Source organism: Garra rufa, chromosome 21 (genome assembly GCF_049309525.1).
Source record: "Garra rufa chromosome 21, GarRuf1.0, whole genome shotgun sequence".
Classification (NCBI taxonomy): Eukaryota; Metazoa; Chordata; class Actinopteri; order Cypriniformes; family Cyprinidae; genus Garra; species Garra rufa.
Genome location: NC_133381.1, coordinates 19,877,721 through 19,893,953, shown reverse-complemented (window position 1 = coordinate 19,893,953; position 16,233 = coordinate 19,877,721). Strand labels below are relative to the sequence as shown.

Here is a 16,233-nt window from a genome sequence, read left to right as displayed (position 1 = left end):
GGTTTCCTTCAAACCTGATGCTTGGAATTGAGGTTCATCAGACCACAGAATCTTTTTTCTCACAGTCTGAGGGTCCTTTAGGTGTTTTTTTTTTTTTTTTGCAAACTGCAAGTGTGTTTTTATGGGTCATTCCAGCTGGAATCATCAAATTTTGGAAAAGTTCCCCACCTGACCTCCTCAGATTTGTCTGAAAAAAATCCATGTGATGGGTAATATGCCCAATAGATCATATACAAAATTTCAGATCTCTACTGTTCGTACTTTTTTCACAAAAAAATCTGTAAAAAAGTTTGTTTTTTACCCCGTTTTGGCATCACAGTCTGAGTGACCATGTTCAGACTGAAATATCTCCAGAACTAGTTGTGCCAGGTCCATGAAATTTTCTGGGCTAAGAGTCTTAGTCCAGAACTGCATGAATTACAACTCACAGCATTGTTACTGAATTTACACCTGAATGCTGGCCCTCTACTTTTCTTCAAAACTATTACTTTAAGGGTTTTCAGATGTCCATAGAAACCTCAATTTTCAATGTATAAGCATCAAACTTGGTAAACGGTCTGATATGTACTATGTCTTTCACATCCTTTGATATCAGACAATAGAGTCTGATGGATGTTGAGATATTAAGGTCCAAAAATGAAAAAAAAAACTCATTTACACCAATGTTCAGAGCAATATTTCCCATGAATGACACTAGGTGTGAACATAAAACTTGTTCTTTTTTTGAAAGAGCATATTGTTATTTTTAAAAAATTAGGATGGGGTTTTGCCTCATTTTTTATTTTTGCCTCATTGTAAAAAAAAAAAAGTATGCACAGTAGAGATCTGAAATTTTGTATATGATCTATTGGGCATATTACCCATCACATAGATTTTTTTTCCAGACAAATCTGAGGGGGTCAGGTTGGGACCATTTGATGATTCCAGCTGGAATGACCCTTATGGTTCTTTACTGAGAAGATTGAGTCTTGCCACACTGCCATAAAGCCCAGATCGATGGAGTGTTGCAATGATGTTTGTCCTTCTGTAAGTTTCTCTCATCTGCATATATGATCATGGAGCTCAACTAGAGTGACCATCAGGTTTTTGGTCAACACTCTAGCCAAGGCCCTTCATAAATTGCTCAGCTCTAGGAAGAGTTGTAGTTGTTTCAAACTTTTTTTCATTAAAGGTAACGGAGACTACATGTTTCTGTGAACCTTCAATGCAGCAGAATTGTTTTTCTGAACTCTTCCCCAGATGTATGGCTTGATCCAATCCTGTTTCTGAGCTCTACAGGCAGTTTTGTTGTACCTCAGGGCTTGGTTTTTGCTCTGATCTGCATTTTCACCTGTTAGACCTTTTATTAAAATGTGCATGCCTTACCAATTCAAATGGATTTGCCAATTTGCCACAGGTAAATACACTTAACTTGTAGTAACATCTACAAACAATATGACTGCTCCTGGACTAAATTTCAACTGTCCCAGATGAGGGTATGAATATTTATGCAATGGAATCATTTCGGTTTTTTATTTTTAATTTGCAAAAATGTTAAAACTGGTTTGTATGGTCTTGGTGTATGGTGTGCACATTGATGTGGGGTGAGAAAATGCATAAAAAAAATGAAGGGGTATGAATACTTTTGAAAGGCACTGTATGTAAAGCTTTGTCTCACTTGTTGAACTTATGTTTATTCTAATATTTACACATGTTAAGACATTTTCTGGAAATAATAGTTAAAAAAAGAGGATGTTTTCATTTTTTTGAGTTTATATTTACATAATGAACACTGTGAGTTCAGTCCCAGAAGGTTGCTCATTGTAAGCTGCCTTCACCAATGTAATTTCACAACAGTGTATGCAACTGTAGCCAGCTGTTTCAGACTTCTGAATGAAGTCTGAATTTACTGAGAATTGTCAATTAATATTTATCAAAATTATATCAACTTATTTTATATTTTTTGACTTACTCTCTATCGCCATAAATTATTTTCAGTTCTGAAACAGGTTAAATTGTTGGTCTAAGTCCAGACCTAATGGTTTTATTCAGAAGAGTCCAAAGAGGCAGAACATAGTCCTCTTTCAGTCCATATCTTCCTCGACCTGTTGTGTGTGAACCTCTACTTTTTTGGGTGGGATGTAGGAGCCCATTCCTGCTGCTCGCTCTGCCTCAGCCTGTGTATATGGCTCATCCCTCAGCTGCTTCAATCTAAAACACAAAAAAGCACTTGCAAAAACATGTATGCAGGTAATGTATTTCATAGTGTGTTTTCATGACTCGTCATCAATCGGCCATATTGGCAGCACTATATGTAAATAATGACACTGAACTGAACGAAACTCACATATTTTATTGATTATTTCTGATGAAAATGGTCAATTATTGTCATTTTTTGAGCTGTACTAATCGGTCAGACTGGGAAAAACATTTGGAGTATTATAGACTGCCAAAAGTTATAACAAATTAAGGAGAAGACTGCAAAAATCTGTCTGAGGAACAAAAGGCGTTTGTGGTTGGCCAAACTGAACCAGGACTTCCAAGGCAAGAATCTTGACAACTTTTGTGTTTGTTCTTATCATTTCCAGTCAGGTAGTATAATGGTTTATAATGGTTTATAATGGTTTACTCACCGTTTTTTATGAGGTTTGGACTTGAAATGCTCCTTCAGGGTTTTCAAATCGACAAAATATCTCCTTCAAAAAAGGAAGAAATTTCTGATAAAAAGCTGAATATTATAAAATGACAAAAAGATGAAAATACAAATAGTAAAAATAAAAAGTGTTACTTACGCGCAGTGCAGACAGTAATGCTGGGCACATCCTGTAACATCATAATCTACATCTTGCTTTAGTAACTTGACAGAATTTGCAGGGACCATGTCTACATGGATCTCGTCAAGGTCCTTCGTCCTGCGCTTTGTTTTCCATGTCTTGTTAATATTCTTCTTCTTGCCATTATTGTGGTTTCCGACCTGTTTGGACTTTCCCATGATCTAAAAACAAGAGGAGAAACAGTAGTTTTGGACATTTTTGAAGTGATTTTGGGGACCTGATTCGAACGTTAAGATAAACTGAAGTCTTCAACTTCTCCAAAAGACAACATGCATTAAAATAACAAAGTGATATCTGCTGTCTGAACTTTCTGCTGAGCTGTCAAATGTCTGAATACGAATAGCACATTGTGACATCTAAAACCAGCTAAAATGAAATTGCAGTTTAAAAACTGGCAAAATTGAGTCTCTTTTAAAACGTCTAAAAAAAGAAAACCCGTTCGTATGACACTGGTATAACTCTGAAAGAACAGTAAACAGTAAACAATTATATTCAATAAAACAACACATCAAATTTGCTTTCCATCTCGCAATATGACTATTCCCCAAGTTGTCCTTACAAACTTTAGATATGTAAAGCGTAATTGAAAAAGATATATATTTTTTACTTTACTCACGTTAACACGCAGCTGCCTTTCCGCACACACGTTGGGCACCACTGGAATAACTTCCGGGTCGGTAGAGTGCGCATGTATTGTGCGCGTTCACCAGATGGCAGTAACGTTACAGACAACACATGACTCAAAAATCAGACGAAGCAGGGTTGTTGCCTCGTTGCTATGGAGATTATATCGCAACCTTCCTGTAAAGCTTTTACTAAAACCAATTAAATACAGTAGTATGTCTGGTAAATATATTCATAGCACTTATTTCTAAAAGTTATAATATGTATTCTAAGCATAAATCCTTATTACTTGTAAAAATCATGTTTCTTTTATCTTTTTGACTGGTCACTTAAAGATAAAAAACACCTTGATTTAACTTTGCTACGCTTTGTTGCAGAGATTACAACTCTTAAAATATCTTACATTTTTCCAAATGGAGACAAATATGGTGAGTTAGCTAATACAGCTAAATGTTTACTATTATTTTATTAAGCCCACTGAACAGGTCTGGCATTTGTGTTTGAGATTAGAAGGCGAATGCTCTCGTACTTCAGATGGTGTGGTGATAAGACAAGGGTCTGGGACACAGACGTCAGCATCTGGAGTTACATACACTGGAGAATGGGGCAATGATAAGGTGTGTATGAGATTTATATATTAATAATAATTACAATATTTACTAAGTAAGTCAAACTTAATTCACATGTGCACTGCTGCCCAGGTCAGTGACATACTGGAGCTTCAGTCACCTGATCTCATTTTATAGTCTACTACTGGATTAATCATGATTTTATCTCAGTGTGTATGACACTAAATAAAAAAGGTAATTGCGACTTATCTCACAATTCAGACTTTTTTCTCGTGATACAAACTCGCAATTCTCGCAATATCTTGCAACTTTGACTTTTGTTCTTCTCAGAATTGCTAGTTTATATCTCACAATTCTGACTTTATAACACACAATTGCGAGTTATTGAGACAGAATAGAGGGTTTGCACTTACATCAGTTACCCTTGTGCATGGCCATATTAGAGATACTTGGATGTAAACAACAGCATGAATTGTACGTTTAATGTAATACTGAATAAGTTATGGTGTCTAAACCACAGAAAAAAATGTGTGGAAACTGCTAAACCATATAGAGAAAGACTTAGTAAGCAGGAAAGGGCGCAATAGTTTGACAAATTAAAGTTAATAGGTGGTAAAGATATGTACAAGCAGTATTAATTCAAATATTAACCTTATATTTCACCTACCTGTTCGGAAATTATAAGAACAAACATGAATGTTGTCAAGATTCTTGCCCTGGAAATTCTGGTTCAGTTTGTCCAACCACAAATGCCTTTTGTTTCACTTTTTTTTTTGCACTTTTCTCATTGATTTGTTATAACTTTTGGCAGTCTGTAGTATTCCAAATGTTTTTCCTGGTCCGAAGAAACCAGCCCAAAACATGACAATAATTGACCATATTCAGTAGCAGTAATCAGCAAAATATGCAAGTTCTGTTCAGTTCAGTGTGATTGTTTATGTTCAGTACCGCCAATATGGCCAATAATGGGTCGTGAAAACACTCTATTGTGACTATTGTTTTTCTCAGAATTGTGAGTTATTAAGACTAATTTTGAGATATAAACTCCCAGTTCTGACAACATCTTTCTTTTTCCTCTCAGAACTGTTTATTTCTCACAATTCTGAGAAAAAAGACTGAATTGCGAGATTGTATCGCACAATTCTGACTATATAACTTGCAATTGTGAGTTTTTTTCACATTCCTGAGAGAAAAAAAGTCAGAATTGCACGTTTGTATCACGCAATTCTGAAAATAAAAGGTAGCAATTAAATTTTTTATTATTTATTCAGTGGCAAAACAGGCTTCTATAGTTTTGAGCATATGCTACAACAAATTGGATGCCATGTAAATTCAGACAACTACCTTGGATAAGTATTTTTTGGACAAATAGTTATGTTTTAGTTGCTGGTGTCATGTGGCCTGTAGATGAATGGCAGAGGAACTCTTACATACCCTTCCGGGGCGTTTTACTGCGGCCTGTTCAGAGAAAACATGTATCATGGCAAAGGAACTTACCGATTTCCTGATGGGACAGAATACACAGGAACCTTTAACAACAACAGGTGATGTAGTATTTAATCAATCCTGCAAACATATGCAAATCAGGATTCAGCATTATTGTCATAAAGAAGGCTTAAGTGCCAAATAATAATTTGTTTTTACAGATTTGAAGGTGAAGGGGAGTTCACAGATTCACAAGGACTCGTATGGACTGGGATGTTCCATAACAAAGCGGCACTAGGACTGAAGCTCAAAGTCAACATGTGACATGCACACAAACACACTCGATTTAAATTAATACAGCAAATAAAATCTGTCCTTTTTTTCTGAACTAGATGGCATTGGTTAAGTGCTAAATTGTACACTGGACCAAACAACTTCAAAAGATATTCTGAAGGACGTTTAAGTCTTGATAGTACAATATGAACGGATTATAAAGCAATATTATAAAGCAAGCATTTGAGTCAGCATGAAGAATTACCACCTGTGAAACAACTCAAAGAGATCTTAGATAGAAAATGATGCATTACCAAAGCAAGCAGCCCTGAGGCATTGATGAGATCTGTAATACCAATGAAATAACTTCAGTTCCAGCAGCATCCACTGAATATCAAGAACACATGTTCCCACACATTGCACTTCAGAAAGAATCACCACTTTGTTTTGTGCAGGGGGTGAGAGGAATGTGATTCTCTGTGTACGGTTCAGCCATTGGTGGAGTGCATCTCCAAAATACAGGAGCACGCACAAGCAGCAGAGCTCATGACTGCGGTGAGAAGTCAGGAGTTGTGTAAGACCGTGAAGCTCAATTTCCCGTCCTCTGGAGTGAGAACGTGTTTACCGTGGATCAGCAGCTCAACTGGAGATCCACCACCCTTCAGTTCGCTTATAAAACTGAACCTGAAACTCTAGTGTGGGATGAAATTTAAAACTGAATAACTTCTTGAGGGTGTTTTAATTTGTTTCATTGTTATACCTCAATTAAATTTGGTGTGACTTAATGTTCACTTTTGAGTTTACGACAATAATTTTGTGGGTGTTTTTTTGTTCATATGTCTAGCGGATCTGTTCCAGAGCTCATACAGAGTTCATTGTAAAATGGAAAATTGGTCTTAAAGGTTGAAGAGGAAATTTAATCGTTTGATTCTGAGCCATAAAAATGCAAACAGACGTCTCTATCTTTCTCCCTCTCTTCCTTCATCCATCCACTTACTGTAAAACAAGGCCTCTTTTTGTCCTTGACTTCATCAGACTCACATGGTTCAAAGAGGAGGGGTAGAGATATGTGGAACAGATGAGAGAGAGAGAGAGAGAGAAAGACAAGTGATAGAAAGACAAAGCCACAGAATCAGAGAGCTCGTCTGTCATTTCTTACCATATCAAAACATACAAGTGTGACATTTCATTGGCTTGTACAATCAGTTTTGAGCAAAGAAACTACTAGAAAGGATCCAAACCACATAGGATTTTAAACGACAGTACAGGATTTGGACCTGGAAGACCATTGGATCATGGAGAATGGCAAAATAGATGGTAAACAATCTTTTTAATCAGTTTTTAAATAAGAGTTCAATGGATGCCACTTGAAAACTTCGTCTAGGTGCATGTTCTGTCATCTTCTGTTTGATAAAGTTTTGTGTTTTTGCAGGCACAAGTAATGACATAGATGCCATAGATCTTCAGGTAAACTAAGTTGGCCTTTCTCTCACTCACTTCTCATGATTTTGTATGCTTTAGTGTGTGTTTGTGTGTTTTTGCGTCAAATTAGATACTCTGTTTTAAGCACTCTGTTTCATTATTCCCTAATTCTAATCACACACACTTGCACGAATTACCACTGTTAATAAAATAGAAGTCATTGAAACAATGAATTGCTAATAGGAAGAGTGTGACAGAACTCAGGCCGCATTTAGCTTGACCCTCCCTAATGCTATTGAGACTGATCTGAAGCGCCTATTTACCTTAATCTCTCTCTATCTGGGTTTGTCTCTTATTGAGTATTGGTGACCTCTGACTTGTTGTTTTAGTTGCAGGCAATGTGGGTGGAGCTAAAATCTGGAGTTGGAAGTGTGGTGGAAGATTTCGCCACCCTACGGCAAACCTACAGCCGTCTGGAGGAAAAAGTCTCCACCTATCAACAAGAAACTAATGAAAAGATCCTGTCTCTCAGAAACACACTTAACACGTTACAGGTATTAACACACAGTTATATTATGTGATATAAACAATATAATTGAATGGTTTAGAAGTTTAGGGTCAGTAAGATAAAAAAAAGATGATTTCTGAAGGATCATGTGAGACTGAAGACTGGAGTAATGGATGCTGAAAATGCAGCTTTACATCAAAGGAATAAATTACATTTGAAAATATATTTAAATAGAGAACAGTTATTTTAAATTGTAACAATATTTCACAATATCACTTCTTTCAAAAACAAAACCTTTGCGACCTCAAACCTTTTAATGGTTTAATATTAAAATGAATACATTTTATTAAAAGAAAAAAAATTACAATTATTTAAAAAAAAAGTAATTTAAACATAAATATAATATTTTTCTAGAATAATTGAATCTATAGAATATTTTTTTTAATTGTATTTTATGTATTTTTCTGCATCATCGTTTTGAAATGTTGCTTATATTTTGACGAAACTGTAATTTTTTATTTTATTGTGTGTGCAGGAAGACATGAGCACAGCTTTAACACAGCTCTCTGAGGTTAGGTCTAACCAAAAAGACCTGCAGAAGGACCTGGACCTCATGCAGAGCACACAACACAGGTGATACACAACTTCTTTTAAATTCTTTCACAATTCATGCTACAGTGTATTAAACCAAAAAAATAAGCTTGGCTTTTTTTTTGGCTTTATTTGAAAATCTAAATATATGAACATGCGGTATCATTGGCAGGAAAGGCTCAAAGGGGGAGGGGTCAGTGGATGGCCACGCCTCTCTAAACAGCCAAACAGAACTCAGTCTCATTCAGCATTACATCAGCAGCCTTTCAGCCAATCAGAGTGAGTATTACGATTTTATTTGAATGTCAATAGTGTCACGGTTTAGGCGGGTTGAGGAGTGGAGAAGGAGAAACCGGAGTAAATGGCATCAAAAAGTTTAAAGAAAAACACTAAAAAATTACAAACAAACAAAATCCAGGAGTACACAGAAAAACCAACGTAACATTATCGACGGACCTTGAAACTGAGGAAACAAACAACTTAAATAGGAGTGGCAGGGGGTGTAGCAAATTAACAAGACAGGTGAACCAAATCAAAGCTAATAGGGACAAACCAATAAACACAATTACAGGGGGAGACAAAGGGAAAACCAACTGAAGTCCATGTGAGGGGGAAAAACACTAGGAAACACTGACAAATAGTGTATAGAGTGTTTTCACAACGCGTCATCAATCAGCCATATTGGTGGCACTCAACGTGAACCAAACGAAACTTGAATATTTTGCTGATTATTGCTGCTGAAAATGTTCAATTATTGTCATGTTTTGGGCTGTACTAATCAGTCAGCCCGGGAAAATATGGCCATGCATCCAGGTAACTTACCAAAACGTGACGTAAATGCAAACTCTCTATAGATGACAATAGGTTGTGTTTGTGTGGTTAGACTCTTATCCTGAGCATGACGGTCAAATGAAGTCTCCAGTGTGGAGGGAGAGAAAAAACAACCGAGATCTGAAAGAACAAAACAACTCAACTATAAGTGAGTGATATACATATAAATAAAAGTGAATGCTTCTATTTTTCATTTGTCATCTTTTAAGCAAAAAGAACTGAAAAGTGAACAAAATCATGCCTTTTTTCAGCTCAGAGGCAGACTGCAGCACTGGAACTGTTGGAGTCTGAGAGAGTGTATGTATCGTATCTCTCACTCCTCTTGAAGGCCAACATCAGTTTTAATGGCTCAGAAAACGTCAACCTCAAAGACAAACGGTAACTACGGATCACTTTAACACTTATATTCACTACCAGTCAATATTTTTAATGTTTTTTAAACAAGTCTCTTCTGCTCACCAAGCCTGCATTTATTTGATCCAAAGTGCAGCAAAAACTGTTACTATTTAAAATAACTGCTTTCTATTTGAATATATTTTAAAATATAATTTATTCCAGTGATCAAAGCAAAATGTTCATCATTACTCTTCAGTGTCACATGATCCTTCAGAAATCCTTCTAATATGCAGATTTGCTGTTCAAGAAACATTTTATTATCATTATTATTATCAATATTTAAAACAACTGACTACATTTTTTTCAGGATTCTTTGAGGAATAAAAAGATCCAAAGATCAGCATTTATCTGAAATAAAAAGCTTTTGTAACATTATACACTATTTAATTCAAAAGCTTGGAGTCAGTATAATGTTTTGTTTTGGGAAAGAAATATAGAAATAAATATTTTTATTTAGCAAGGATGCTTTAAATTGATCAATCGTAAATAGTAAACTTTATATTCATCAAAGAAACCTGAAAAAAATTACTTTTCAATATAATAATAATAATAAATGTTTTTTTTTAGCAACAAATCAGAATATTAGAATGTTGTTGATATTAGTAATTACACATTTGATGGAAAAAATGTAAATGTAATTGTTTTTATTCCCTTTTCTTTCTCTCAGGCCTTTCCCTCCCTCTCTACGCTTCTTGATTCAGCAGCATCTGGAACTCCTTCACCTCCTCCAGGAGAGAGTTCTTAAGAGCCACTGGCAAGGAATCATGGGAGATGTATTTCTTAGACTCACCAGCAAAGAAGTAAAATATGATAAAAAGTGAAAAAGAGGTTATTATTCTATCATGTCTTAAAGTACACTATTTAATCTGAAATGTGTGCTTTGCAGAGTGATTTTCTGGATCATTATGTATCATATCTACGGGACCTGCCAGAATGTTTGACAGTTGTTAGTCTCTTCTCTTCAAAATCAGGCAGCTTGCTGGAGGTATACATGCACACATTTTATATTTAATATATACAAGATTAAAAACACCTAATTTTTTTATATGATGATATTTGAGGCATATAGAGGCATTATTTGAGACGAATCCATATAACTGCCTTCTGATTGCTTTATATGTTTGAATCTAGAGTGACATCACAGGGGATGAGACACGTCCATCTCTGCACTCTCTGCTTCTACAGCCTGTCCAACGTATCCCAGAATACCATACGCTCCTCCAGGTGGCCAAACTCATCTTTATGGCATGTTTATTACTTGTGCATGTTTGATAAAGTGATACTTGTGTGTAAAAATTGTCTTGTCAAGAAAATGCATGTATGTGTCCATTTGTATGTTTCTGTGTTTTACAGAGTCTTCTACAGCAGACAGAATCAGAGCATCCAGACTATTACCTGTTACTGGTGTCTGTGCAACAACTCCGAACTTTCATGGCCCAGTATAGCCATCTGCTACAACACAACCAGGAGCTCCTCACACACAGTCATGCCCTGCGAGAACACACACACAACCTGTGCACACACCAGCAGGAACGGCCCTCACACACACGAAAAGAGCTTAGCAGGTAAGTCCAAGTGAACAAATATGTGTTTTTGTGTTGTAAGTTTTACTGGCTCTTGTTTTTCATGTCAGATCTACAGTGAGACAGCTGTATAAAGTCGACTATGAGAAAAATTACAGCAACACAGGCGCACAAAGGTGAGTAGATAGATGCACCAACTAAATATATATATATATCACAAAATGAGCTCTTTGTGAATTTATGGGTGTTTCTTCAACTTCAGGCACTTGTATGTCTTTTTTTTTTTTTACATGCCTTCATTATGCACTGCATGGATTTTAATTATTTTTTTAATCTTCCTCTAGAAATACAATAATCCTTCATGAAATATGACTTAAAACTATAATTTAAACAAAAAGTAAAAAAAAAACATAAGCCATTGTTTTATTTATTGCATGAAAATAAACACACTGACAATTTTCATGCCAAGTAGAGTGAAAAGAGTGTTTAAGATTAAATTTAATACAGTAACTAATACTTTTAATTTGCAAGGATACATTAATTTATGAAAGCCCATTTCCGCCACTGAATAAAAAATAAAAAAGGTAATTGCGACTTAAAAATTCTCACAATAGCGAGTTTACATCTTGCAATTCTGACCTTTTTTCTTCTGTGAAATAAAGTCAGGATTGCAAGATAACTCACAATTCTAATTTGTGAGTTGTAAAATCAGAATTGCTAGATGAACTCAAATCTGACTTTTTTTCTCAGAGCTGCATGACACAAACTCCTAATTTTGAGTTATAAAGTCAGAATTGTGACACATAAACTTGCAATTCTGAGAAATAAAGTCAGAATTGCTAGATAAAAACTCACAATTCTGACATTTATTCTCAAAATTGAGGTATAAACTCATAATTGTGAGTTGTAAAGTCAGAATTGCTAGATAAACTCACAAATCTGACTTTTTTTCTCAGAGTTGCATGATACAAACTCTCAATTTTGAGTTATAAAATCACAATTGCGAGACATAAACTCACAATTCTGAGAAATAAAATCAGGATTGCAAGATATAAACTCACAATTCTGACTTTTTTTCTCAGAATTAAGGTATAAACTCATAATTGTGAGTTGTAAAGTTAGAATTGCTAGATAAACACAAATCTGACTTTTTTCCTCAGAATTACATGATACAAACTCGCAATTTCGAGTTATAAAGTCAGAATTGAACGACAAAATCGCAATTCTGACTTTTTTTTCTCAGAATTGAGGTACAAAACTCATAATTGTGAGTTGTAAAGTCAGAATTGCTAGATAAACACAAATCTGACTTTTTTCAGAATTGCATGATACAAACTCACAATTGCAAGCTGTAAAGTCAGAATTGTGAGTTTATGTCTCGCAATTCTGACTTTATAGCTTGCAATTGTGAGTTTGTATCATGCAATTCTGAAAAAAAGTCAGGACTGCAAGATATAAACTCACAATTCTTACTTTTTTTTCTCAGAATTGCATGATACAAACTCACAATTGCAAGCTGTAAAGTCAGAATTGTGAGTTTATGTCTCGCAATTCTGACTTTATAGCTTGCAATTGTGAGTTTGTATCATGCAATTCTGAAAAAAAGTCAGGACTGCAAGATATAAACTCACAATTCTTACTTTTTTTCTCAGAATTGCATGATACAAACTCAATTTCGAGTTATAAAGTCAGAATATCTAGATATAAACTTGCAATTCTGACTTTCAGAATTGAGGTATAAACTCATAATTGTGAGTTTTAAAGTCAGAATTGCTAGATAAACTCACAAATCTGACTTTTTTTCTCAGAGTTGCATGATACAAACTCATAATTTCGAGTTATAAAGTAAACAATTGCGAGACATAAACTCACAATTCTGAGAAATGAAGTTGCAATTGTGAGAATTAAAGTCAGCATTGCTAGAAATACTCCCAGAATTGTGAGAAAAAAGCAGAATTGTGAGAAAAAAAGCCACAATTGTGAGATACAGTCTCATAATTGCAAGAAAGTCATAACTGCACATTTGTAATCTCGTAATTCTGACTTTAATTCTACAAATTGTGAGTTTATATCATGCAATTATGGGAAAAAAGTCTGAATTGTAAGTTTATCTCTTTCAAAAATATTAAAAAGTGCCTGTAATTAAAAATTACATCTTCTTTTTTTGTAAGTGATCCCTCTCGACGTCACAAACGCTACCCCGACTATGAAGCGGCACCCTATCACTACGACCCAGAAATCCCATCCCCTGTCTCCTTCCTGTCTGACTCTGACTCTCGGCACAAACCCGTCTCAGTTCCTCTGCGCAGCATTCCAGAGACCGAGGGAGCGGGATCTGTCCTCTCTGATGCTCTAGGTGCGCTCTTTCCCTATGGAGCCGGAGACTCTCGATGCTCAAGCCCGTCTCATTCCTCTGACTCCAGCATTGATATCGCCTTTGTGCATTGTAGTCCTTCTCACAGTCCACCTCGACAGTCCCGCAGTAGGGGACGAAACGCTGGGGGTATGGTTTATAGGTCCAACAGAACCTGTGTGTCACCTGACTCAGCAGATATAGTGAGACCACGCCCTCTACAGGCAGTGCAGAGAAAGAGCAAATCACTGAATGGCCTGCAGATGGACAGTATTGATAGCCACGCCCACCAGACGAAAACTCCCGCCCACCCGAGGCTGGAGCGCCAGTCAAGTGGGAAAACAAGACAGAGACCCAGCAGTCCAAAACACAGAAATGAGACACACACTGACACAGAGGAGCAGCCACGAATAGTGCATCAAAAGGTACACACTGTAAATGTTAGAATTGTCCCTAAAAACAAAACAAAAAAAAGCTAATTGAATTAATATGCATTTATCTAAATGTGAGTGTGTGAAAGCTCATTCTGCTTGTTCCTCAGGATCCTAGAAGCCTGGTGTGGGAGGAGCTTAAATTGAGGGGTGTGTCTGATGATTATGACCACACCCCCTTGAGTGAACGCAATAGGAAAGAAGGAAAAGGATTTAGGAGCTCCTTCAAAAAGCTCTTTAAGAAGAAGTAAGTTAAAAAGAGGAGACACACGGCTACTTTGCTGCACAATGTCCTCACTTTTGATGCTTTGTGTGTGTGTGTGTGTGTGTGTGTGTGTGTCAGGTCTAGTGGCGACGGAAAGGAGAAGACAGCAGTGAAAGCTGAGTGTCAAAGCAGTGGAGAGCTGGAGACCACCAAAGTCCCCCACATAGGAGACATTGACAGAGGAACTGCTGTTTAAACTAAGTGGTTCTCAACTGGTTTTGATTCAGGATACAGATTTTACGAAGAACATTAAGTGGTGATTCAACACAATACCACAAATGCTTGGTCTTTGGTGTTTGCTCTCTAAATATCTCTTAAATGTCAAGGCATGTTATTTTGCATGATAAATTAATTATTAATATAATTTTGGGCAGAAATATGAGGACATTTGGTTCTTGCATTGTTTATGCAAATATATACTCACAAATATAAACATGTATCCATCTTTTGCTCAGTTTATGCTGGGCCACGCTGACAGGATGCAAAACTGCATCTGATCAAATGTATAATATTAAAGAGATAGTTCACCCAAAAATGTAAATTCTGTCATTAATTACTCACCCTCATGTTCTAAACCCTTAAGATCTTTGTTCATCTTCAGAACACAAATTAAGATATTTTTTATGAAATCCGAAAGCTTTCCGACACATTCAGGGACCAGAAAGATACTAAGGATATTGTTAAAATAGTCCATGTGACATCAGTGGTTCAACTGTAATGTTATAAAGCTACCACAATACTTTTTGTGCAAAAAAAAAAAAGCAGCTTTATTCAACAATTTCTTCTCCTCCGTGTCAGTCTGTGCTGTCTATGCAGGGTCAGAAGGCTCTTGGATTGCATCAAAAATATCTTAATTTGTGTTCGAATGACTTACAAACTTGGAAAGACATAAGGGTGAGTAATTAATGACAGAATTTACATTTTTGGGTGAACTATCACTTTAATTACTCATAAATATAAACACTGCTATAAATTCATGTTGTGTATTTTACAAATAAAATGTAAATACATTTGAATGCAAATGTAAATGTTGACAATTAAAATAATAAAGCAATAATAAAGCAAATCTTATTTTAAGGTAACAGTTTGTGTACAGGTGAGGTCAGAAGTTTACATACAACTTGCATTATCTGCAAAATGTTAATTATTTCACCAAAATAAGAGGGATCATACAAAATGCATGTTATTTTTTATTTAGTACTGACCTGAATAAGATATTTCACATAAAAGACATTTACATATAGTCCACAAGAAAAAAATATATTTGAATTTAAAAAATATGACCCTGTTCAAAAGTTTACATACACTTGATTCTTAATCTCAGCAGCTGTTTTTTATTTTATTTTGTTTAGTGATATTTGTTCATGAGTCCCTTGTTTGTCTTGAACAGTTAAACTGTAAGCTGTTCTTCAGAAAAATCCTTCAGATCCCACAAATTCTTTGGTTTTTCAACATTTTTGTATATTTGAACCATTTCCAACAATGACGGTATGATTTTGAGATGCAACTTTTCACACTGAGGACAACTGAGAGACACGTATGCAACGTATGCAGGTTCAAACGCTCACTGATGCTCCAGAAGGACATACATAATGCATTAAGAGCCGGGGGTGAAAACATTTGGAATTTGAAGATCAGGGTAAATTTAACTTATTTTGTCTTCTGGGAAACATCTAAGTATCTTCTGTAGCTTCTGAAGGGCAGTACTAAACAAAAAAAAAGATATTTAAGCAAAACAAGAAAAATGTACACATTTTAAATCTGTTCAAAAGTTTACACCCCTGGCTTTTAATGCATTATATTTCCTTCTGGAGCATCAGTGAGCGTTTGAACCTTGTGTAATACTTGCATATGGTTAAAATACACAAAAATAAGTTTAAATACACAAAAATGCTGAAAAACCAAAGAATTTGTGGGACCTGAAGGATTTTTCTGAAGAACAGCAGGCAGTTTAACTGTTCAGGACAAACAAGGGACTCATGAACAACTATCACTAAACAAAAAAACAGTTGTGGTAATCATTCAGGTAAGAACACAGTATTAAGAATCAAGTGTATGTAAACTTTTGAACAGCGTAATTTTTATAAAAACCTCAACTGTAAATGTGTGTGCATGTGTGTGTATATATATATATATATATATATATATATATATATATGACAAAAATAACACCATCCAGACGTATTTGATATTTTTTCACCTTGGTTTA

The 16,233-nt window shown here is 35.5% G+C and overlaps 2 protein-coding genes across 2 annotated transcripts; one reads left to right on the top strand and one right to left on the bottom strand.

The window, feature by feature from the left end:
- Positions 1-1,647: 1,647 nt before the first annotated feature.
- Positions 1,648-3,573, bottom strand: LOC141296159 (zinc finger protein 593-like). The gene is made up of 4 exons (XM_073827439.1): positions 3,430-3,573; positions 2,772-2,974; positions 2,613-2,675; positions 1,648-2,190 (listed from the first exon to the last, which is right to left on the bottom strand). The coding sequence occupies exons 2-4, from the start codon at positions 2,969-2,971 to the stop codon at positions 2,064-2,066; spliced, it is 390 nt and encodes a 129-aa protein (XP_073683540.1). The 5' UTR covers positions 2,972-2,974; positions 3,430-3,573; the 3' UTR covers positions 1,648-2,063.
- Positions 3,574-7,034: 3,461 nt separating this feature from the next.
- Positions 7,035-15,095, top strand: LOC141296032 (uncharacterized). The gene is made up of 14 exons (XM_073827312.1): positions 7,035-7,171; positions 7,516-7,680; positions 8,170-8,267; positions 8,398-8,504; positions 9,109-9,204; positions 9,308-9,434; positions 10,120-10,252; positions 10,339-10,437; positions 10,584-10,676; positions 10,806-11,017; positions 11,086-11,151; positions 13,147-13,753; positions 13,870-14,006; positions 14,103-15,095. The coding sequence occupies exons 2-14, from the start codon at positions 7,525-7,527 to the stop codon at positions 14,218-14,220; spliced, it is 2,049 nt and encodes a 682-aa protein (XP_073683413.1). The 5' UTR covers positions 7,035-7,171; positions 7,516-7,524; the 3' UTR covers positions 14,221-15,095.
- The last annotated feature ends 1,138 nt before the right edge of the window (positions 15,096-16,233 follow it).